This window comes from Bactrocera oleae, chromosome 3 (genome assembly GCF_042242935.1).
Source record: "Bactrocera oleae isolate idBacOlea1 chromosome 3, idBacOlea1, whole genome shotgun sequence".
Taxonomy (NCBI): Eukaryota; Metazoa; Arthropoda; class Insecta; order Diptera; family Tephritidae; genus Bactrocera; species Bactrocera oleae.
The window spans coordinates 46,940,347-46,964,504 of NC_091537.1; the positions used below are offsets into that span (position 1 = coordinate 46,940,347).

Consider the following 24,158-nt stretch of genomic DNA (forward strand, 5'->3'; position numbering starts at 1 on the left):
TATCGGTCAACATAGAACAAGGCGGCAAGATCCACAATGAACTCTAAACAAAGAAATCGAACTTAGCACTTCTTTACTTGTTAGCTTTTGTTATCGTCGTGAAAAGACGCTTGTAGGCAAGAGCATCGGGGGATGTGAGGGTACCTGTTTTTCTGAATGAAACGAGGTTGCTTGTTAAAAGTACGCCTGCGGTCATGAATGAAAATGTTGTTCTTGTATAATTTACTATAAATTTGGGCTTCGCCTATTTTGCTGACATATTGACTTGTGACGATTGTTGTTTTTGTAGAACAATGTTTGTAGTTTTTGCGGGTGACATATTTACATGTGTACGCACACACATATGTAGGTTGGTTTGTGTATACATTATTTGTTCGGCAATTTTATGTAGATATATGCGTGTACATATAGATCAATGCGCGCACATATAGTGTATTGATAAGTGATAAAATCATGATTTGACTTTCTGAATGCGTACATTCAAATACATACGTACATACATATGACTATATAAGATTAGTAATGTATATGAGGTAAAAACTAAATAAAATTATTAAATGCCCAAATTGACTAAAAATATTATTTCGAAATTCCATAATTTAATAGATTTTATCAGTTTTGCATGCATTCATAAAATTTCGCAAAATGATATTCATATCAATAAATATGTTTGCATATAAGCGTATAAGAATATAAGCCAAAAGGCTAACATGCAGCTGTAATATGAAAGCAAGTCTCTGAGCATAATTTTCATACAATGCTCAGCTCTCTGAGCTTAATTTTCATACAATGCTCAGCTCTGTTTACGCGCCACTGTTATGCTATAAACACAATACGGGCGACGGCGAATATTCGTCGTACTCGGCGATGCCGTCGGACGGATTTTCGCCGAGTGTTGCCGCCGTGTAAACCACAATACGAACGATTTTCGCTGCAACTGTTAGTGCTTGTTAGTAAAAAAAAATATGAATCCGCGTATTTTTCGATTAATTCAAATTTTAAAAATGTTAAATATAATGTTGAACATGTGCAAAATATACATAGATTTTAAATTGCGTTCAAGAAGAAGATGGTGGATACGACCCGTGAATTTAACAAAAAAGGAATTAGGGTTTCATGATACTTGTTTTAAACCGCTGAAATCAATGGATAAAGAGCACTTTTTCCAAGCAACAAGGATGAGTGTTAACAAATTTAATGCTCTTCTTTGTTTGTTAAAAGACAAGCTCCATCGGTGTTCGAGAAGAGAACCGATAAATGAAAAACACGTTTGGCAATTACATTGATGTAATTAATATTTATAATTTATATTAGCATTGTAAATAACAGGAAGTTATATTTAGATACTTATCTCAAGGATGCTGTCTTAAATTTCTGGCATGGTCTCACAAAATTGGACTTTCAACGGTGAGGAAAATTATTTACGAAACTTGCGCTGCAATTTGGAATGAATTACACACAGTTTATGTTACTCAACCAAACCAATCCGAAGAAATTTCATTTCTGAAAGGTGGGCTTTACATTTTTGATAAATAATAAAAATTTATTCCATAAATGAATTTTTTTTATTCGTAGATTTTATATAAAAACCGGAATGCCGCACTGCCTAGGTGCTATTGATGGCAAACATATTAACATAGCTTGTGACTCCGACTATACATTTACTTTTGTTGATGTTAGGGCAGTAGGAAGTCAAAACGATGGCAGAATTTTCGCCAAAAGTGCTTTTGGGAAAATGATATTAAGAAGAAACATCGTATTGCCTCCCCTCGATCACCTTCCGGGTAATTAAATAATCTGAATTTTGGAAATAACTTAATTTTTGATGATTACAAATACTTTCCTTATTTAGGTACAAATAAAGACTTCCAGTATTTCTTTGTGGGGGACAATGCTTTTCCACTTAAGGAAAACCTTACGCGTCCATATCCTGGCCGCAACTTGTCGCCTCTGAAGCAACACTACAACAAAAAGCTATCTTCCGCCAGAGTTTACATCGAAAATGCGTTTGGTATATTAGCGAATAGGTGGAGAATATTACATAGCAATATACATGCAGCACCAAAAAATATTGACAAAATAGTGTTAGCAACAGTTGTGCTACATAATTATCTCATGCTAGACAGGAGCTCGGGATATTTTACTGAAGAGTTGGTGGACCATTCGGAAAATGGTGCTTTCGTTCCTGGAATTTGGAGGCAAACAACTTCGCAAAGTCAAACGTTTCGAATTTCAAACAGAAACAATCTTAATATTGCCAGCGCAGACATTTTCTTGTATTTGTTTTGAAAATTCTAAAGATTTTACTGAAAATAAACTTTCTTTGATATGGCAATGCCGTTTTTGCCGCCGCGGTCGGCGATAAAATTAGAAATAGCTCTGAATGAAAAATCGTCATGGTGGGCCAAATTCGCCGCCGTCGCGTAATGTGTTAATCTTCATATACAATTGTGTGTTCGAATCACCGACGGCATCGCCGAGTACGACGAATATTCGCCGTCGCCCGTATTGTGTTTATAGCATTAAAATTTCGAGCCAGATGTGGTGAATTTCACTAATAAAATCTTGTTAGGTTTTGACAATTCACACGCTGGTCCGCAATTGAACCTTCTCTATGATATACGTTCTCTGGTGGTAGTTCATTGTTTTGCTTGTCATCTGTTCAGTAGCTCATGAACTCGTGGGTTTTTTTGGCAGCACTAAAAGTTCATGAGCTCTCTCAGATGGCAAAGAGAGGAGTTTCGGATCATTTTATCTATGAGTCTATTAATGATTGCCAAACCATACTGAGAATAAATCACTTGACAGCTGTTAAATCGATCGCCATGTTGAACAGTAATGCCAACTTAAAGTTTTATACCTTGAAAAGAGACCCCCGTTATATAAAATAAGAACTGCCTAAACTCTATCGCTTTCCAATTGCTGATTTCATCTAAACTTCTACATATTTGGCCCAACTCTGAAGGAACTAAATTGGAGAGAAATGGAATTTTTTCGTTAGCTTTGCTTACGTTTATATTGCCCCACATCAAGCACTATATTATCCTTATTTTCAAGCTGAGGAATATATTTTTCTCAAAAAAATTTTGAATTCCTTTATATAAAAAAGATCCACTTGAAATCGTTTGAATATTTAATTTTTTTCCGCTGGTAACTAAGAGACTTTTAGCCGATAAAAGTAATCCTGTGCAATCTATTTTTCGCAACGTTTGCAACAAATCGGTCACTGTGTTGTGAGACACATTATTTCTTAAAGATCAAGCTTTTATTTCTGCACTGAATATTAAATTTACACTATCACTATTACTCTTATTATTAACATGGTTATCGCTGCTATTTTTAGAAAATTCAAGGGAGCTTGTGAATTGCCCTCCACACTGCGATCACAATCAGAATTTGCATATTTTAAAAAATGTTAACAAATCTAGCTGCACTAAGATTAAAAGTCTTTTTTTCTCGGCTCATATGTGCACTGAATGTATTTTTTTCATATTTATTATTATTTTCTCTACTCACCATTTTTCCAAATACAAGGTTTGTTAAAAAGTATCGCGTATTCCTTTAGAAAGTGTTTATTTATTCATGAATTGAATAGCCGTCATTGGCATAACTTCACGATTTTGTTTAATTTTATTTTGAAATATCAATAAACTAATAAAAAAACTGATAGAAAGAATATCAATTGTTTGTTATGAATTATGGTGGCCGGGTTTCTAAGGCTTTAATAGTTTAACCTTTCTTCCGGATAAAATTAAATAAAATAACTTTTTGAAGTCACACCTAGACGTTTCAGTATCAACATACTTATTCCATCTGAGCCAATAGATTTGGTGGATTTCGCCTTCCTGATAAAATCTTAAACCTCTGCTCCGGTATGTAAGTAAGTAAGCGAAGCCCATTTTACGTAGCCGACGACAAGTTCGTCGTTTCGATCGATTTAAAGAACCGCGCCTCCGATTGCCGGTAAAGCTTATTAATTTAAAAAAATTGGTGCATGACATCCGTTGAGGCCAATAACTTGAGAACGAATAAATAAAATGTTAAGAACTTTTAAACAGCCCATGTACTAAATTTTTTTTATGAATTTTTATACCATCACTATAATCGATATAGTCATATCCGTTCATCTGCCTGTGTAAGCTGTAACGGTTTTTATTTTGTTAATATATCTTTATTCGTTGAATCTGCTTGCTCAAACCTCAACTATAAGTAATAAAATTTAAAATCTAATTAAAACTAAACACGCTCAAGAAGTTTAAGTTCATAGTTTTTACTGCTATCCTCTACTTTTATTTACCATAGGAATACCAAGATATTTCTGAATGTTTTCATTTCGAATGTACCATGGTGAACTCGTTATAGCTCAAAGCATTTTAGACTGGTACCTCTGTATTGTATCAATGTTAATTGCACAGGTTGCACAGGAGGCTAATTGGGTCTCTATCATGATGATCTGCGACTTTTCCCACGAATTTGGATAATATGCGAAATGAAAATTGTATTAAAAAACAAAGCGAGCATTACGACAGAAATATTTGGTAGCTCCCTGAGCATTTTTGGAGTAATTTTATCTGTTGACTTTTTTCAATTTATCTCTTTTATTACATTTTTAATTTCAAAAGTTGAAGTCTAAATAGACAAGATCGACTTGCTAGCAGTGTCGGACAAAGTTGTCAGATTAAAGTTGTTTTGAGAACAATAACTTCTCTAGGTGGTAAATAGTTTAGTACTAAAGTGCACCACAATACTCACCACTTTCACACGCTCCCGAAATGAAACAGAACAAATATGGTTACAAAATTAATAAAGACTTTTCCAACTTGCAATTTTATTTAGTCTTTCAAACTATAAAGTTGTTTAAAAATGATTTGAAAAACGAGATGAAAATATAGATATCCGGGTTGGCGCACAACAGGACTCAGCTGAAGCGTATACGACGGCGATCGATCGAAAAAAGGGGCCCGTGTCCAATCGTCCATCCCTTTTGTTCGTTGGGTAGTGGTGAGATCGTGGGTGTGTTGAAGGTGTGGTGTGTGTTGGTATCCCTCGGTGAATTCTGTAAAGTTGTATGTATTGGTGTGTGGTGTTTTCAGGAGTGGATGGTAATGTTGTGGTGTGTTGGAATTTATCAGTGTTGCTTGTGAAGTGGTGTGTGGTGCGTGTGCAGGGATGTTTGCTGGGAATAATATATAATAGATAGCTCATTTAGCCATCCCGGCCCCCCTAGGCGAATGTTTAGCCTAAGAGTCGTTGCAGCTGTTGCAGCGTTGCTACAACGTTGCTCAGTCCCGTAGAGCGGCGATATTGCGGCCTAGAGTGCCGGCGCATCATTGGTGCTTCGTTTCGGTGGCTCCTTAATCGGGACACAGGAGGGGCTGCTGGTCGTCGATGCTGTATTGCCCGAGTAGATAGTGGTTGTCTACTTGGAGGGCGGCTGCGCGGGGCAGGCGGCCGACCGATGTCACGTCTCGGGTTGCGATGGAGCAACGTATGATGCAACCTGCCGCATATTTGGCACAGATTGACGGACGTGCACTCCTGTGTGTTATGTGCCGCTGTCAAGCAATTGAGACAATGCCCATGAGCCTGGGCAATTTGCTGGCGTTGCATCGGTTGCATGCCTCTAAAAATGTTGCAGTGTTGTAGTCGGTGAGGGCGGCGGCAAATGATGCACCGGACGCGCTGCGGTTCCCTGTTTGCTGTGGGTGACGGTCGCGCGCTACTTCGAGGAGCGGCTGTAGGAGCGATTGCAGTTACAGATCGGGGCGCTGGAGTAACCCCAGGTCGCGGCACATTGATAGCCGACCGAATAGCAGGCGTTGGCATAGGTGCATCTGCGTCCATAGTTATCTATGTAGAAAAGATTATTGGGCTTTATAAAGTTTTAAGATATAAGTTGAAATTGGCATTCTACAACTCTTGGTAGCATGAGAGGGTCGTCATATTGATCGACTCGTTAGTTTATATACTTTTATACTTATATATACGGATTGTTGTCGAGTTTGCGAGTTATTGTCTTTTCGTGTTTTTTAGTCGATTTATTGAAACGGTTATGAATTGCGTTTTCGGCATTATGATCGGTTTATCGTTTATCATTTGCTTTTTCGTTTATATCTGCGGTTGGTAGAAAGCACAGCTTCACGAGCGGTCTGGTAAGCGTTCCACTTTGGGTACGGAGATCAACTACTCTTATATGACCGTCGGAGCCATAATTTAGCTTTTCTATGCGACCAAGCCGCCATTCGGTAGGGGGGAGACAATCATCGTGTACTAGCACGCAATCTCCAAGCTTCGGCGCCTTTTCTGGAGCTTTCCAGCGGTACCTCTTGTGGAGGTCCTTTAGATAATCTTCTTTCCAGCGGCGACTAAAATTGTGATGGAGAATTTTGATTCTTTCCCATCGGTTTAATAAGGATAGCGACTCCACGTCTGGCTCAGGTATGGCCAGAATGGGTGCTCCTTTGAGAAAATGCCCAGGAGTTAGGGCGGTGAAATCGGAGGGATCTTGCGAGAGGATTGTGATTGGCCGTGAATTGAGTACGGCTTCAATTCGAATTAATAAGGTCGAGAATTCTTCATAATTAAACTTGTAGTTTCCAGCTACTTTTTTGAAGTGGGATTTGAAGCTTTTTACAGCTGATTCCCATAAACCACCCATATGAGGAGCGCTTGGGGGGATGAACTGCCAATTAATGCCTTGGAGTGCGTACTTCTGTACAATCTCAGGTGAGACTTGTTGGATAAAGTCCACAAACTGTTTCTCAGTGGCTCTTTTGGCTCCAATAAACGTTTTGCCGTTGTCACTCATAATTTTTGAAGGAAAACCACGCCGTCCGACGAAGCGAGCGAATGCCGCGAGAAAAGCCTCTGTCGTCAGATTTGTACATAGCTCAAGGTGAACAGCTTTTGTCGTAAAACAAACAAAAACTGCCACATAGCCTTTCATTAAAGTGGGAGATCTTAACATTGAAGCCTTTATCTGGAAAGGCCCAGCAAAATCGACACCTGTTGTTGTGAAGGGCAGAGCAAAGTTGCAGCGTTCAGGTGGAAGTGCTGCCATTATCTGCGTTCGCATTTTTTGCTTGTACGTTGTGCAAACTTTGCACATGTAAATGCACTTCTTTATTTGAGGCTTAAGACGGGGAATATAAAACTCTTGGCGGACTATTTGTTGCATGAGGCGGTGCTCAGCGTGTAGCATCAGTATGTGGACATAATGCAGATATAATGTGGCAAGCCGTGCTTTTTCTGGTATGATTATAGGATGTCGTTCGTTGTATGTCAGGCTGGAGTTGACAAGCCGACCATTCGCACGAAGCAAACCCTTTGTGTCCAGAAATGGATTTAGTACTAAAAGTGAGCTCTTTTTATCGATTGGCTTCGAATCTTTTAGCAATGATATTTCTCGGCTGAAGTAGCGCGTTTGCGTAGATGCGATAAGAGCGCCTTTTGCTTTTTGTAAGTGTAAGTGCGTTAATGTATCGCATTGGGGGTATATTGGAGGTGTTCCGTTAACTTTAGTTTTGAGCTGCTCTATAAATTTGATCATGTATGCAACTACTCTGAGGGCTCGGGGGAACGATGAGAATCGCTCAAGGATGTCAGTATCATCCGATGTTTCATGAAAGGAGTCGATTTTTTGACTTTCTGGGGCAATTATATTGCGCATGGGCGATTGTGGCCAAGAATCGGAAGATTCTGTTAACCATCGGGGGCCATTCCACCAGAGGGTGGTGATGGCAAGATGCAGGGGTTTGCATCCTCTTGTACCTAGATCAGCAGGATTGTCAGCACTGGCTACATGTCGCCAAGTGGCTGATCCTACTAGGTCAAGGATTTGAGACGTTCGATTGGAAATATACGTCTTCCATGCATGTGGTGGTTTTTCTAACCAGGCGAGTACGATTTCAGAATCGGACCACAGATATAGTTTGTATTGTGCCATGTTTAAATGCGTTTGTACGATGGACACGAGTTTGGCTAGTAGTAGCGCTCCACATAATTCAAGTCGTGGTAGACTTATTGTTTTTAAAGGAGCCACTTTTGCTTTTGCTACTAGTAAGTGGCATGTGGTCGCATTGTCGCTTTGTGTGCGAACATATATAGTTGCGCAATATGCCTTTTCAGAAGCGTCACAGAAGCCGTGTAGTTCGACTTTGTGCTCTGGGGCATAATTTACCCATCGTGGGATTTGTATCTGTGAGATATCATTTAGATTGCTCGCAAACTGGGACCACTTTTCTAAACGCAGTGGTTTTACTTGTTCGTCCCAGTCGGTTCCATCTAACCATAATTCTTGTATTAGAATTTTGGCTTGTATCATAACTGGCGAAAGCCATCCTGCGGGGTCGAAAAGTTTCGCCACAGAGGATAGAATTTGCCGCTTTGTTATGGCAGATAATGCAGATATTGACTCTGTAGTGTATGAAAACTGGTCAGATATCGCATTCCATTGGATCCCCAGAGTTTTTGTTGTACTTTCCTTTTCGAATTTAAGGAAATTGGTATCCAACAGATTTTCTTTAGGTATGTCCTTTAAGATATTAGGGTGGTTCGCCGTTATCTTTTTCAACGGAAACCCTGCGGTTTTGAGGGCTTTTACCACTTGTGAGAGTGACTCGTATGCTTGTGGAAGACTGTGACTTCCAGACAAGATATCGTCTACATATGTTTGTGTTTTTAACACTTTGGTTGCCAGAGGAAATTCTGACCTTGTGTTTTCTGCCAGTTCGTGGAGTGTTCGAATGGCTAAATATGGAGCACAGTTGACGCCAAAGGTAACTGTTTTAAGTTTATAGTCGCGTAGTGGACTATTGGGAGATTTTCGGAAAATAATTCGCTGAAAATCTTGATCGTCTTTATGTACGACTATTTGCCTATACATTTTTTCGACGTCTCCGTTAAAAACGTATTTGAATATACGCCAATTTAAAATTAGTAGCATTAAATCTGGTTGGAGCGTGGGTCCCGTAAATAGAATATCATTTAGGGAATTCCCCGAGCTGGTGGATCTTGATGCATTAAAGACAACTCTTACTTTAGTTGTTTTTTTGTCTGGCTTTACTACTGCGTGATGAGGCAAGTAAAATGAATAATATTTGCCATTTACGATTTTTTCGCATGGGCTTACTTCCTCCATGTGGTCTAAATGGAGGTATTCTTCCAACACGCCATCGTATTCTGGCTTAAGCTCACCTTTTTTAAGTAAGTTTTTTTCCATACTTAAAAACTGCTGTATAGCAGAGGTGCGAGAGTGACCTAAGGCGATTGTGTTGGGAAATTGTTGTTTTAGTGGTAGTCGTACGACATACCGACCATTATCTGATCTAGTAGTTGTGGCTTTGTAAAAGTCTTCACAATACTGATCTTCAGGGGTTGCGATTGATATGGGGGGGAGCTCTTCTAACTCCCAAAATTTCTTTAATTGTGAATTGAGGTATTCGTTTGAGATTTCCTCAACCTGAGTGGTCATGGTGGTAACTGGTTCCGAAACTAGTCCACTTAGGATCCACCCAAAAATAGTATTTTGTGCCAGAAGTGTATTTGAAATTTTCTCAATACCTTCGAGTATTATCTGTGGTATGAGATCGCTGCCTAATAGAAGGTCTATTTGAGCGGGAGTGTTGCAGTTGGGATCTGCTAGCTTTAGGTGTGAAACCTTTTGCCAATGCTTGCTATGTATGTGATAGCTTGGAAGCATATTTGTAAGTTGCGGTAAGACTATAGCTTCTGCTTGTATGTGCTTATCCGCTTGGGGGGAAATTAGGGTAATGGGGCAGATTTTATTTGAGTTTTGGACTACTCTTCCGCCCATTCCTGTAATTTCAAAGTTGGCTTGTTTTGTTGGCAGTTGTAGCCTATTTTGAGCCCTAGACGCTATGAAAGATCGTTGTGATCCTTGGTCTATTAAGGCCCTAAGTTTAAACAGTTCTCCTCGGTGTTCGATGGAGACGACTGCTGTGGGTAGTAGTACCCTACTTTGGTTTTCGCTGTGTAGCGTTTGGGTTTTTAATGCCTTTGAGCAGCATGGTGCTTCTTGGCAATTATCGGGATTTCGCACTTCGGGAACTAAACCCGTGGCTCTTTTCATATTTGCGCTGTTTGGGGGTGAGCTGGAAAATGTGCTGTAACGCAGCATTGAATGATGTCGTTTATGACAATAAACGCAATTAAATTTGCTTTCGCACTCTTTAAGTGTATGTGCATGTGATAGGCAATTTGTACAAAGCCTTTTTGTTCGTACATAATTGTTTCGATCGGTAATATTCATTTTCTTGAATTTCTCGCAAGATTTGAGCTTATGCCCCCCTGTACACAGTTCGCACGACGTTTGTTTGTACTGTTCGGATTCACTCGCAATAATTTTTTTTTATTTATTTTTATTTATTTATTTAATTGATTATTATAAAACGCGAATGATTTTATTTTTAATTTGATGTGTATGTATTATTCGTCCGCAATTCCTATAGGGTATACCTATAAGCGGATCAGCTGATACATATGTACTTGTCGTTATGCGCAATTGAGAGCTCGTCTTAGAGATCAATGTGCTTTGTACATATGTATGTATGTATTATATTATGTTTTGCGCAATCCTGCTTGTTTTTGTTGGTCAAAGAACAAGGGGTATTGCGAATATGTGCCAATGTGGACTTAGAATATTATATGTATATATGCAATCCTAATTGTTTTTGTTTAACGAAGAACAAGGGGTATTGCGGAATATTTGCCAATGTGGACTTTGAAGCGAAGTACGTATGTTTGTAAACCTGTGCCGGTATGTATGTAAATGCGCGTGTATATATGAAAAGACCGCGAAAAGGAGAATAATAGACCGCAGGTATTCTCGTAAAATGTATATATATATGTATCAAATTATGATCTTGTACACGTATGTTAAAAGATAAAATTGAATTTATGTATGTACATATATGTATTGCTCTTGGCAATTATATAAAATGTATTTTAATATATATATGTATATGGTTGTTGTTAGATTAAGTATATATATGTGCATATGAAGATGTGCTATATTGTATGTACGTATGTATATATTTTGTAACTAAATTGCATATATGTATGTATGTAAATTTCTGCTTGTTTTTTTTTTTTTTTTTTTTTTTATGTTTTCGGTTAGGTTCTGAATTTGCCTTAGCTTACTTGGTTTGACGCAATCCTGCTTATTGCTTTGTTAAGCGTAAGGGGTATTGCTGGAAAAGTTTGCAAGTGAATACTTGAATATTTTGGTGTGTTGTTGGAAACGTAAAGTGTGTTTTTAATACACAAATGTAAGCATACAAGGAAATCACCCTATGTAATATGGCTATTTTCGATACCCGTATATATATCTATATATATATGTATATATATGTAGAGATATATATATAATATGTACCAAACTGTTTTCGGCTCTTTCCGTAAATTAAACCGTAAATTGAGACAGTTTGGTGTCCGTTATATTTAAATATTAATTTCGTTTTTTATATGGAAAAAAAACGTAATTTGCCATACATATATACATGTAAATATACTCATTAAGAGGAAGCGATACAACTCACTCTGATTTCCTGCAGGGGTTGTGGGAGATATAAGTGGACGTTATAAGGTGTAGTTGTCCCAGCTGTTGGATTATATGTTTTTTTTTTTTTTGTATCGCGCCCGCTGTTGGTTTATATGTATTTTGTGGTATGTATTTTGTATCGCGCCCGCTTTTTTGATTTATGTTTTGTATTAAGCTTCGCGCCCGTTTTGTTATTTTTATTGTTTTATGTGTTTTTAATATTTATTGAACTTTTATTTTTTTTATTTTTATTGTTTACCAGCATTCTAGTGTATATGCACTGCACTGCACTTATTTAGCACTTATATGTACATATGAGTAATTATACTTTGTAATTAATTTTTTTTTTTTTTGTTTAACAGTATTCCAGTAATGTGGCTATATGCACTGCACTGCACTTATTGCACTTATATATGTACATATGTATTTTTCGTTTGTAACCGCACTTTGTTTTAAACTAAAGCATTTTTTTCCTTTTTTTTTTTTTTTTTTTTAACTGCACGTACTGTTACATTACTGTAATTTTGCGTTTTTTTTTTTTCTTGTTTGGTAACTGCACTGTTTTTCTATATGTATATGAATATCACTTGAGGCTTTTTTTTCTTTTTAGAAATGTATTTTTTTTTTTTTGTTTTAAACACCCATAGTGCCGTCCACTAGGGCTCGAAGGACCATAAATAGTTTAGTACTAAAGTGCACCACAATACTCACCACTTTCACACGCTCCCGAAATGAAACAGAACAAATATGGTTACAAAATTAATAAAGACTTTTCCAACTTGCAATTTTATTTAGTCTTTCAAACTATAAAGTTGTTTAAAAATGATTTGAAAAACGAGATGAAAATATAGATATCCGGGTTGGCGCACAACAGGACTCAGCTGAAGCGTATACGACGGCGATCGATCGAAAAAAGGGGCCCGTGTCCAATCGTCCATCCCTTTTGTTCGTTGGGTAGTGGTGAGATCGTGGGTGTGTTGAAGGTGTGGTGTGTGTTGGTATCCCTCGGTGAATTCTGTAAAGTTGTATGTATTGGTGTGTGGTGTTTTCAGGAGTGGATGGTAATGTTGTGGTGTGTTGGAATTTATCAGTGTTGCTTGTGAAGTGGTGTGTGGTGCGTGTGCAGGGATGTTTGCTGGGAATAATATATAATAGATAGCTCATTTAGCCAGGTGGCTTGCAAAAAAAATTGTTTTTTCTTCATTATCGGCGGCTTAATCTGTATTTGGGCTTTTCAAAGGGAGTTTTGGTTGTTAGTTTTTTTTGGTCTCAACTTTTTTACTCAATTTATAGTGCTGTATTCTTCCGCACACTTCAGCGCTTTTCTTAGTTTAGGTACTACATCCTTCAATTCGAGCTGAGTAAAAGGAAAGCGATTTTCTTGTCAATTACGTCTAGCTCGTCTTTTTTCAATTACAAGCTTTTCTGTTTCAGCATTTGTGATCTTCTGGTGTTACTATTTTTGATACATTACCCAGTTCGTTCGATTGGATGTTAAACCAACTTTTGGTGATACAACCAAGGGTTGCTCGCGTAGTTTTATTAGCGCAGGAGAATGAGCAGAAGGTAATTCAGTACATGTATCAACAGTTATAAGCGATCTATCTATATTTTTAATTACAATAAAATAAATCTGATATTTGGTTTGGGTGGGCTTTAGTTTAGCATCCCACGATTTCAGGGTTAAGAGAGGTATGGTTGGATTGAGGAGATTCTCCAGATCACGAATATATATAATTATTGCCGCCGGAAATTTATAGTTCTCGAGATATTTGCATTTTAAGTTGAAAATTTCACAAATTTCATTTTATATTATATTATGCACTTATTACACACTAACACTTCACTACAATGTTTCTACATATTTATTTTATATTAAATATTTAAGTATTTGCTTTAAATAAGCATTTTAATTTTACACAATTTTCGTAATATGAACAATAACAAATGGGTTCCATGTTGTCAGATAATAAGTGTTGCGATATCCAAACGGATGAAAGCAATCAACCCTGAAATCATGGGATGCTAAACTAAAGTTTTCCCTTTTGTTTAGAACACTGGGCCAGAATGTCGGCTTACTAGAACATATTATGTCAAGATTATTGCGCCTATTCATAATAGTGTAATATAGCTGTCTTCCTTTCGGATTAATTAGAGCCCCAATATATATGCTTAGCATTGTAGTCACCACCTGCTACAAGTCTTTTTCCTAGTGAGCCAAAAAAGTATTTATATAGGCAACCTGTAATTTCAAAACGAGGTGCGAAGTATATAGCCGTCAAGTTTAAGTCACGATTTTATGAACGTATTGTTTAAGCTTGTAACTGGGCTGTTCTTCTAAAGCATGGTGGTTTAATCGAGTTTTAACCAATACTACTTTAGAGAGGAGATAAATGATGGGCGTAATCGGACCTCTGCCACGCCCATAAAAAGCCGAAAAACGTATAAAGTGCAATAAATAAGCACTACATTAACATATAAAACTGTTATTTGATACAGGTGATCGCAGTAATAAGAAACACCTGTGGGCTAACAATTTTGAATAAGTGGGCGTAGTCCCTGGCTGAAAATGAAATTTTTTTAACACCTCTTCATGTACTGAGAAAATAGGTAATTACTACGAATTACTACAACTTTCATGTACTACATATAAATTTTCGCTATTTTAACAAACCTAATACGAAATATGTATTTGTGTAAGTTACTTATTTATAAAAATGCTGGAAAAAATATTATCGAGTATAAGTGTGCGATGCCAAAAGTTAATGCGACAAGCCCAGATCTTTGTCTTCACCCAATACTTTTCATTTATTGATTTCCGACTTTCCATCTGACTTTAAACTGTTCCGGTTGGTCAAAATGAGTGATATTTTAAGTGAAAAATGTTTTCTTAAAAATTATGTTGCGGCAACCAAGAGCTGCCACCTCCTAATTCAGGCTGTTACGCGACTCCCGTGCAAATTGCATGACTTGCAGGCAGGAGGTTAATTCGGATGTTCGTAGAATTTGGTACGTTTACGAGTCGTCGGTATACCACTTGACTGTGCTATCCCTTAGCAGTAGGTCAAGCGTGAAATCACTCCATTCAGCCTTACTACCAAAGGTAACTTTAAACTTCCTCGTGACATTTTTTCATTTTGGTAATGCTGTCCCATGGAAGAAGAGGATTTTATTCATTTATTGGGACAAAACAACCTTTCCTTTGCCAAATCCTTCTGATGTCATTTGAAGCATTGTGTATTTGATTGATTGCTATTTGAAGCGATGTGAGTACGATCATAGTGTACATCCATCTGATAAACCTTGGCTTGCAGCCCCAGGATTTTCCAGCAAAACGATTGGACACCATGAGTGCTTTTGTAGCTTTGACTGTGGTCATATTCACATAATACTTCTCCACTCTATCGCATATTACATTGTTGGTTAGCATTTTGAAAAGGTTATCTACGACTATGCTCCATAAAAGGGAGATAGCACTCCACTCCGTAGGCAGCCTATTGTCGTGCCAAGACGAATCTTAGTATTCCCTACTGTCGTTTCAGCTAGCCTAGTGCGCAGTACAGCCTCTATTCATCTGCGCCCAGATGCTGCCACATTCCTTTTCTCTAGTGCTTTTGCCACACTTTCGTGAGATATATTGCCAAAAGCACTTTCGATGTCTAGGAAGGCACATAGCATCACCTCTCCACCATCCAGTGAACTTTTGATTTCTGTAGTTAACCTGACCTGTATCAGAGCTGACCTATCAGCTCTGTGAGCATGCTGATTCGCATGTAAGAGTGCATTCTTCAGCGCCTTCGATCTTATTTCAACATCTATGATCTTTTCCATAATTTTTAGTACAATAAGAATGAAGTGATACTAACTGGCCTGAAGGATTTCACCAGTGAATAATCCTTCCTTCCTAAATTAAATTCCAATACTAAGCCGTGATAAAGCAGCCATGAGAGGGACATCAAGGAAAGCAATATATGCAGTCTTTTTAAATGTTAATTAATTTTTAATATTTTATTTAAGTGAGTTAGATAAAACAAGTGTGCAGGATTAGAAATAAAATCATGACATGCGGCGGAGAGATTCGTTGAGTTCAATATTTGATCTAGGAGAGTCCGAGAAGTCGCCAGACCAGTCCGCTGCTTCAAATGTCTCGAATTTGGACATACACTACGCAACTGTAAAAGCACTAAAGATCTTACTGGCTCGTGTTTCCGATGCGGAGAGAAAGGGCACACCGCAAAAGGTTGTATTAAAGACCCTTTGTGTGTGCTATGTCTACAAGGTGGAAATAAGCACCCGACTGGTAATTACAGCTGCCCAGCATATAAAAAGGCTGTTGGAAAATCTCAGGCAAATGATTAGGTGCCTCTAACTGAACCTGAACCAATGCACAGCAGCCCAAGCACTACTGACAAAAACCGCATCAGATCTCAACACAGACGTACTAATACCCAGCGAACTGTACAAAACCCCAGGTGGTGACAGTAACTGGACTGAAGACAAAAGCTCAAAATCCGCGATATGGACTTTTAACAATCTACCATTTGAAGAAGCCCCCAAAAGTCAAGATAATGACTTTGTATATGCAAAAATAAAATACAGACATTTTTATAGTTGCTACGCTGTCTCCAGCCTATCTCTTACGCAATTTCAGGACACGCTCTTCAAGTTCACAATGCACGCAAGGGATAAGGTACCGCTAGTGGTAGCTGGCGATTCTAATGCATGGGCGGTCGAATGGGGCTGTACAATTACAATTGCGAGGGGTACAGCCCTACTATCATCATTCGCAAATCTCGACCTAGTACTTCTTAACAACGGACGCAAATCAACTTTTATTAAAGGCAGGGCATAGTCTTATATTGACCTCACCTTTGTAAGTTCATCAGTAGTTTCACAGACATCATGGCAAGTCTCCGAAATATTTACTCATAGTGACCACCAAGCCATAAAGTTCGATATAAAAAATCAAAAATATGACAAAACGATGGAAGATAAAATCTTGCGATCTAGAAATGCTTGAATATGCCATTGGGCAAATCAATAAAGACACACGAAGTGATGCACATAGCCAAACGAAGAACATAACGAAATCACTTACATTGGTCTGCAATGCCGCAATGCCACGAAGGAAAAACAGGGTAAACAAAGCACCCTCGTACTGGTGATCCGAAGAAATCGCCCAGCTGAGAGCTGAATGCTTCAGGTTTCGACGTAGGCAACAACGGGCTAGGGTAAGACCCGACTTTGAGGAACTCCTGGTCAACTTTCGGAAAAAGCGGAAAGAACTACATAAAGCAATAGTGAAGAGAGTCACAACTAGAAAATGACGCTTGGGGAAAAGCTTATTAGATAGTGATGAGGAAACTAAAAGGTGAAGAAGACCCCCTATATCTCCCATCATCCTGCGTGAGATAGTTAGTGCCCTGTTTCCAAGATGTGTTGTTCGTATAAACATGGACGAAATTCCGGAGGTGCCCCATGAGGAACTGAAACATGCTGTGACAAGAATAAAGACAGGAAAAGCACCTGGCCTGGACGGAATATCCAATTTCGTTAAGCGAATACAAGTTGTTTGAGGGAAGGGATTTTTTCCCAATACTGCAAGCGGCAACGGCTAATTCTTCTCAAAAAGGGTGACAAACCTCCGAAAGAACCCTCATCGTATCACCCTCTCTGCATGATCGATACAAAAGGAAAGGTCCTGGAAACCATAAAATGTAAACGGCTTGAGAAATACACTGAGAGAGACTGTGCCTGATGCCGGACAAAGTAAAAATAGTAGGATACGCGGACGATATCGCGGTCGTAGTCGTAGCGAAAACCCTAAAAGAATCGAAGAACAATTGCATTGAAGCCATAAGGCATGTTAAAAACTAGCTAGAGAACATATAAAACTGAGGTAGTGCTAATGAGTAGTCGAAAAAATGTTGTAACCATTGAGATGAACATTGATGGGCACACCATAAAATCGAGCCTTCGCCTCAAATATTTGGGAGTGATCCTGGACCACAGACTCTCATTCAAACAGCACCTAATCGCCACCCACAACAAAGCGGGGCGGTCTGTGTCGGCAATCGCTAGAATAATTCCCAATACGTGGGGCCCTAGACAGCAAGTGAGAAAGCTACTGACCGATTGTAAAAAATTTTAAATTTTCTCTTACATAAATTCGCATGCACACAAACCTAAACACGAGTACAGTTTACTTGCGCACGTACCGATCGAACGTAAATGTATGTAGTGTATGGCCAATTTAAAATTAATGTGTGGTGAGGTCGAGCTACGTAATAATTGCAGCAGTACAGCAACTGTGTTGCTTATTTGCTGATACTCTGCTGATGTGCAGACAAACATTTAGTGTTGCCGATTATTTGCATAAATTGCGTGCAAAAAGTGACACTAGAACGTGATGCTGTTGCAAGTGCTAGCCCCATACACCCGAGATGTTGAGCTATTTTGTCTTTCCATCTGACTTTAAACCGTTTATGTTGATCAAAATCTGTAACATTTTAGTGAAAATGAGTAATACCAAAAGTTAAATTAAGTTTTCTCAATATCTGCTTTTGTCAAGTAAGTTCTGGTTTTACCAAAACAAGAAATAGCATCTCTCAGGTTAAAAATCTAAAAGCAAAAACTATTTGGGGTAATTTTAATAATAAATTGAAGTTGAATGGAGCATTTGGACTGCATTTCTTATCTTTCTCATCTTTCTACGCTATGTCTGCGACATTCTGTTAAGCCTCGAATGTATGGAGTTAAATAATATTATTTGGAAACGTACGACGAAGATACTTTGCATAGCTTCCGTAGAAGTAAAGTTGGGAAGACGTTGTAAATCTGATAGTTGTCGGAATCAGAATTGAAACCGATAAAAAAATGTAGTAGGTGTAATGACTTCTGATATTATTGGTTTGATGTTCGAAATGTAAATTGTATCGGTTTTAGGAGTCACGGCAACCAGTTTTTTTGTTAGCAGAAACAAAGAAAGAAGATAGTCGCTGACAGATTTGAAACATATGTTAAGAAATTAATTTATTTTATTGTTACGAATTAACTTATTTTTATTTCTATATCGGAAAATATAAAAACTAAATACAGAATGGCTTTTTTAATTAGTTTACGGAAAAAATTCAGAAATTTTAGAAGGCATTTCGAAATTTTTATCCTTTTATCCGACATTTTTTGAATCAAAAAGGGTAGTTTTTGAAATTTTTTGTAGCATTTTGGTAGAATAACTAGAAGCTAACACTACAAAGAAAATGTGTATTTTGATAAAAATTGGTTAAGAAATTTCCGAGTTTCCTTGCACGCTAGTTTTAAAAAAGTCGTTTTGAGAAAAACGCGATTTTCGTTCTAAAAATTTGCAGGCATATTTTTACGATGCTAAATTAACCATCAATGAAAAAAAATCGTTTTTTTTTTATTTTACATGTATTGCTCCCCTTAATATATTCCTTTTAATTTTTTTGTGGCACTCTTCCACCAATAAATTAAAAGCTAAAAAAAGTGGAACTCACTGTAAACTTTAATAGAATTGCTTTCAAATTCATTCATATTGTAACGGATTTCTCGATAAATCGTCTACCTGTAACTCACTCTTGAGTTCGATCACTGGATTGTTAAATAAAAGTCCCAATTTAATGGCTACACACTTATCTTTATTTCTAATTTCAACAACTTAACACTTATTGCTCGTTATTCGAGCTTACAACTTCTTGCTTATGTCTCAATTGTTCTTATCACGACAACACTCTAACTAGAACTGTGTTTGCTGCACAATCCGGCAGCCCTTATATAGTAAATCTGTAACAAAACATTGCTTTTAGAACATTCTGGCAACTACGAATTCGCTAACTAGTTGCTTCTGGCAGTTTATCGTTGATTCGATTTTGTTCTATCATCTGTGTTCGTCACAATATCCAAGTTTCGTCACATTCGTAAACAGCTGATTCGAATATTGGTTTTCCGTATCTGCGAAATCTATAGTTATGATTGATGGATAGCGGGTGGATTCTATACGTTCAATAATTACCACGTCAGTATTTATTCGAAATAAGTCGATTTTTTTCAACTCATATGTTAAAAATAGTTTTGTTTTATTGTATGTTAATTTTTGTGTCCTTTTTTTTTTATTAAATGTCGAAAAAAACTGAAAAAAAGTTTCTATAGATTTAAAGTAAAAATTTCAAAGTAACCATTGGATCAAAAAAATGTTATCAACCATTGCTAAGAACTCACCGGATCTTTAAAAATGTTTAAAAATGTAAAATTTCAATTAGAATCGCACATCTTTTTAATTATTTTCATCATTCAAAATACCGTGAATCGAGGGATCAATATTGAATGTTTAACGCGCGATCCTCGATGTGGATTTCAATATATTTAAATATTTTGTGATATGGATAGCAATCCATCAATATTGCATTCTACATCCCTACAAGACGGGCAAAAGTTAGCTAACTGGTTACCGATAGGTTATCAGTAATTAATACATTTGTTATCCGATAACGATAAAGTAGCTTATCCTCCACTCTCACTCCACGTCGGTGTGATTATCTTACACGCTCTCTCGCATTGCTTTTGTGCAAACGCTTCATATATTTTACTGCTCCAATATGCCAACAATTTTGGAAAACTATTTGTTACTCTTTGGTTAACAGCGTCCTTTTCATTGGCTATTTGTCGGTTACTTACAAGACACAGAAAACTGGTTTATAGGTTATTTGTTTTATTAGCCATTGGTTACAGAAAACTGATGAATCGATTTCGGCACTTGTTATGAGTTATTTATTTGGTCATCAATTGGTTACCACTACCTTACGTATTGGTTATCACTACCTTATTGGTTACGAATTGAAATTGTTTATTTAATTTAATTTTTTATTTCACACGTTTATACATTATGGTTCCATTTTTACAATTTTTCAGTAATTATTTTAGATTAGCTTTTAAATTTTACCATTTATACATACCTGCTACATATATCGTATATAAGTACATAAATTACAAACTAAAGTTTCTTTCTTTTTCTTTAATTTTAAGTAATTATTTTAGATTAGCTTTTAAATATTAACGTTTAAGCATTATGAGATATAAATATCCATTTGGAATTTAGCCCACACAACGAATTATTTGTTAAACAAATAAAACACAGCAAGGATACAAATAGAAGAAAAAACAAGACATGCAGATTAAAACACAGCAGACATCCATACACAAAGGTAAAACCACGCCATGTAAACAACACAATAATTATTCGGCTACAACGGGAAAACCACGCCACTTCTAGCAACATACTTTCTCTACGTTTATAACATAGTGTCACCAACGCGGAGAGAGATGATATCCTTCCTCTTGTGACCCCGCAAAATTCCTCCACTCCTCTTCTTTAATTTTGACCAACATTTCCTTATACTCCCACATTGCACAACTAAATTCATACCTAAGCTGGTACAGCCTTTCAGAATTGGACCATCGAACGTCCACCACTAACTTTTTTCTAACCATAAAACTATCACACTTCCAAAGTACCCTATCGTTCACCCCCACACTACCTCATATAACCGAGCTATTTGCTCGTGGACCTTTACGCCTACAAACACTCTAAGCAGTACACTTATTACCCCTTCCCTAACAGATCGTCCAGATCGTATTCCCGTCGATACCAGAGGTACGCCATCTCCGCAATGGACTATCATACTAAAAGGGAGGGTATTTGGGAGTAACCATAGTTTGGATCAAATTATGATCACTCAATCCCCACCCTCCATTAACCTCCCATCTAACTATGAACGCCCTATCTGCTGCCTGATTCAGAAACGTCACGTCGATATCACTCTTGCATCTAGGCCCATCAAACGTGTACCACTCACTCGGCTCCTTCACGATGTAGAGGCTTTTGGCCATCACCCATTCACTTAATGCTTCAGCTTGACTGTGGGTTTGATATCCAGGCGTATGCCGGGATACCTTACTAAACCACATCGAATTCATGTCCGCATCCATCCTTAGGATAAATGGGCTACAACTAGTAGTAGATTATCCATGTAGCCCAGGTAGGGCTCTAGGGGACGCTAAACTTGCAGTACAAACTAGTTACATTCAGCCTACCGAACTCCTCCTCTACTGCGACACATACACCCAGTTGTAAAGAGTCCACAATTACGCAATCGTAGTTGGGTTCACTCACCACAATTGCAGTATTAGCCCCAAGGTTCGTAAAGACCTTGAAACTCCCAGGAAGACGTAAGGTGACGTAGGGTTCCTGTAGTAAGGCAATGCCGCACCTGGTGGAGGCTTGCCTTCGGACGCCCTTTGGTAGGCTGATTCGCCGAGCTTACCACTGACGCATATGGCACTTGTTCAAACAAACCCCGAAACAGCTGCTCGCCAGGTACGTGCAACTGAACGCGCAGGTGAACGTAGAGTGTAACGGGGCCCCAGTACAGGCGCCGGCACCATTTGAGCAATCCTGATCAGAACTTGCTGATACTGGCCAACTGAACGCCCATCACAACACTCCAAATAGACAGTCCAGCCAGCAAAAAATGCCAACAACACAGTAATATACTGGGACCGTACGAGGAGTCCACCAACAAGAACAACGTGAATAACCACGTTGCGTAAGTACCTAAAGCTAGAGTACACTGAATATACACTATGTATACTTAACGCTACCTACGCGCCAAACACGTCCAAAAATATGCACAAAACGTGGTCACTAACCCGAGTAACAACAGTGCCTTACGCCGATCGCTGTAACAAAACGCACTACCGCTATAAACACGCGCCAGGCAACGATGTGCACACACGTCTATTTGCGTCGGAATCCAAATAAACAATGGACATCGACAGGGGGAGAAACCTCGACGCGGGATGACGAGAAACATTTTAGGTGACCACGAGGTAAAAAAATGCAACTCGACCGGATCCCCCATCGGGTCCGGTTTCCCAACATTATACAACGGTAAACGCGCATCGCTAGCAACCATCTACGAGCCAAGCTTTTATGCCTGGAAACAAATGCAGGAGATGTGGCCAGGAAGGACACTATGCTTGGAGGTGCCGTAATCCAAGAAAGATATTTTGCTGGGAGTGTGGCCGAGAGGATATACTAATCACGTTGCCGCTGACGAAAGGGAAACGGCCGAGGGTTCTGCCAGAGACAAGGCGAGGCGGACTCATAGAACTCAGCGTCGAACCACTAGTAATTATGCGTCAGGAACACGGCCGGCTATACGATCTAATCAGGCTTAGCGGGAAACCGGCGGAAGCTGTCATTTACACTGGCGCCTCAAAAAGCTTCATATCGTCACGAGCAGAACATATGGAGTCAACCGGAAGTCATAAAAAGGTAACCATACCCTTAGAAATACAAATGGCCGAAAACACCAACATCCAACTCGGACACTCATTACTCCAAGCGGTGTTACATGTTATGCCCGGTGCGATTGATTGCGTCATACTCGGATTAGATACACTGCGGATCATGGAAAGTAGGAGGTCACCAGGTTGTGCTTACAGCGCCAGATGCTCAGCATTCAGCGGCTTTCTACACCATGCCATCAGAAATGCTAGGCAACGCTACCCCAACTACACTAAAATAGCCACCTACTAAAACACAGTAGGACGGACCGCAACGAAAGACGTAAACTAAAGTGCGGAAAGATTAATAGAATCGAGCCTAGATCGACCATCAACCATTGAAACGAAGCGGGCCGCATATGCGCCTTTTTAGCGGAGGAGCTTTAAAAATTCGAAACCATGAGTGGTGTGACGACCGTGGCGGAGCATAAAATTACTGTGACCGACGACCGTCTCATCAAGCAACGATATTTTCCACGAAATTCTGTGATGCAAGCTATTATCAACGACGCTTAAACCTTACCTAGGATACAACACATATTAGACAAGTTACGATTAGCGAGGTATATTAGTAGTCTGGACCTCAAGAACGGCTACTACCCTTAGAGCCGCCCTTACACAGCCTTCACCGTACCTGGGCGTGGCCTATTAAAATGGCGCGTCATGCCATTCGGTTTACATTTGGCACCTGCGACGGTCCAGAGGGTACTCGACCAGGTCATAGGCCCTGAGATGGAACCAAACACCTTTGCCTACCTCGACGACATAATCGACATAGGCTCCACATTCAAGGAACACATACAGAATTTACGAAAGGTACTGCAGAGACTACATCAGGCCAACGTTCGTATCAATCCTGAGAAATGCGAGTTTTTTAAGAAAGAATTTCGGTATTTAACTAACTAACTTAATTTTACTGGAAATGTGGAGCTGAGCAACATGAAATATTTGAAAGCATCAAGCACAAGTTAACAAAGGCTCCTGTTCTCGTATGTCCGGACTTCAGCAATACATTTACCTTGCAGACAAACGCTAGCAACAACGGCTTTTGTGCAGTGCTAACCCAGTGGAACAAGAACCCTTTGCCACAATTTGCACTGACTTCATCATTTGCATGGCAATACTATGCTACTAGTATTCTTGGACCGCTTCAGCAAGTGGGTGGAATTAGGCATGAGGCGCGCTACAGCGAAGGAATTCGTTGTACATTTAGAGAACGAATCCTCGCAAGATT

The 24,158-nt window shown here is 38.7% G+C and overlaps 1 protein-coding gene and 1 pseudogene across 1 annotated transcript; one reads left to right on the plus strand and one right to left on the minus strand.

Annotated features, from left to right (window-relative positions):
- The first annotated feature begins 1,293 nt into the window (after positions 1–1,293).
- Positions 1,294–2,447, plus strand: LOC138856172 (uncharacterized). Its single transcript, XM_070106591.1, is given in 3 exon segments — positions 1,294–1,510; positions 1,576–1,777; positions 1,780–2,447. Coding segments are annotated over 2 exon segments (693 nt in total). The 5' UTR covers positions 1,294–1,510; positions 1,576–1,594; the 3' UTR covers positions 2,290–2,447.
- A 2,285-nt stretch (positions 2,448–4,732) lies between these two features.
- LOC138856173 (uncharacterized) lies at positions 4,733–6,685 on the minus strand (annotated as a pseudogene).
- Positions 6,686–24,158: the final 17,473 nt, after the last annotated feature.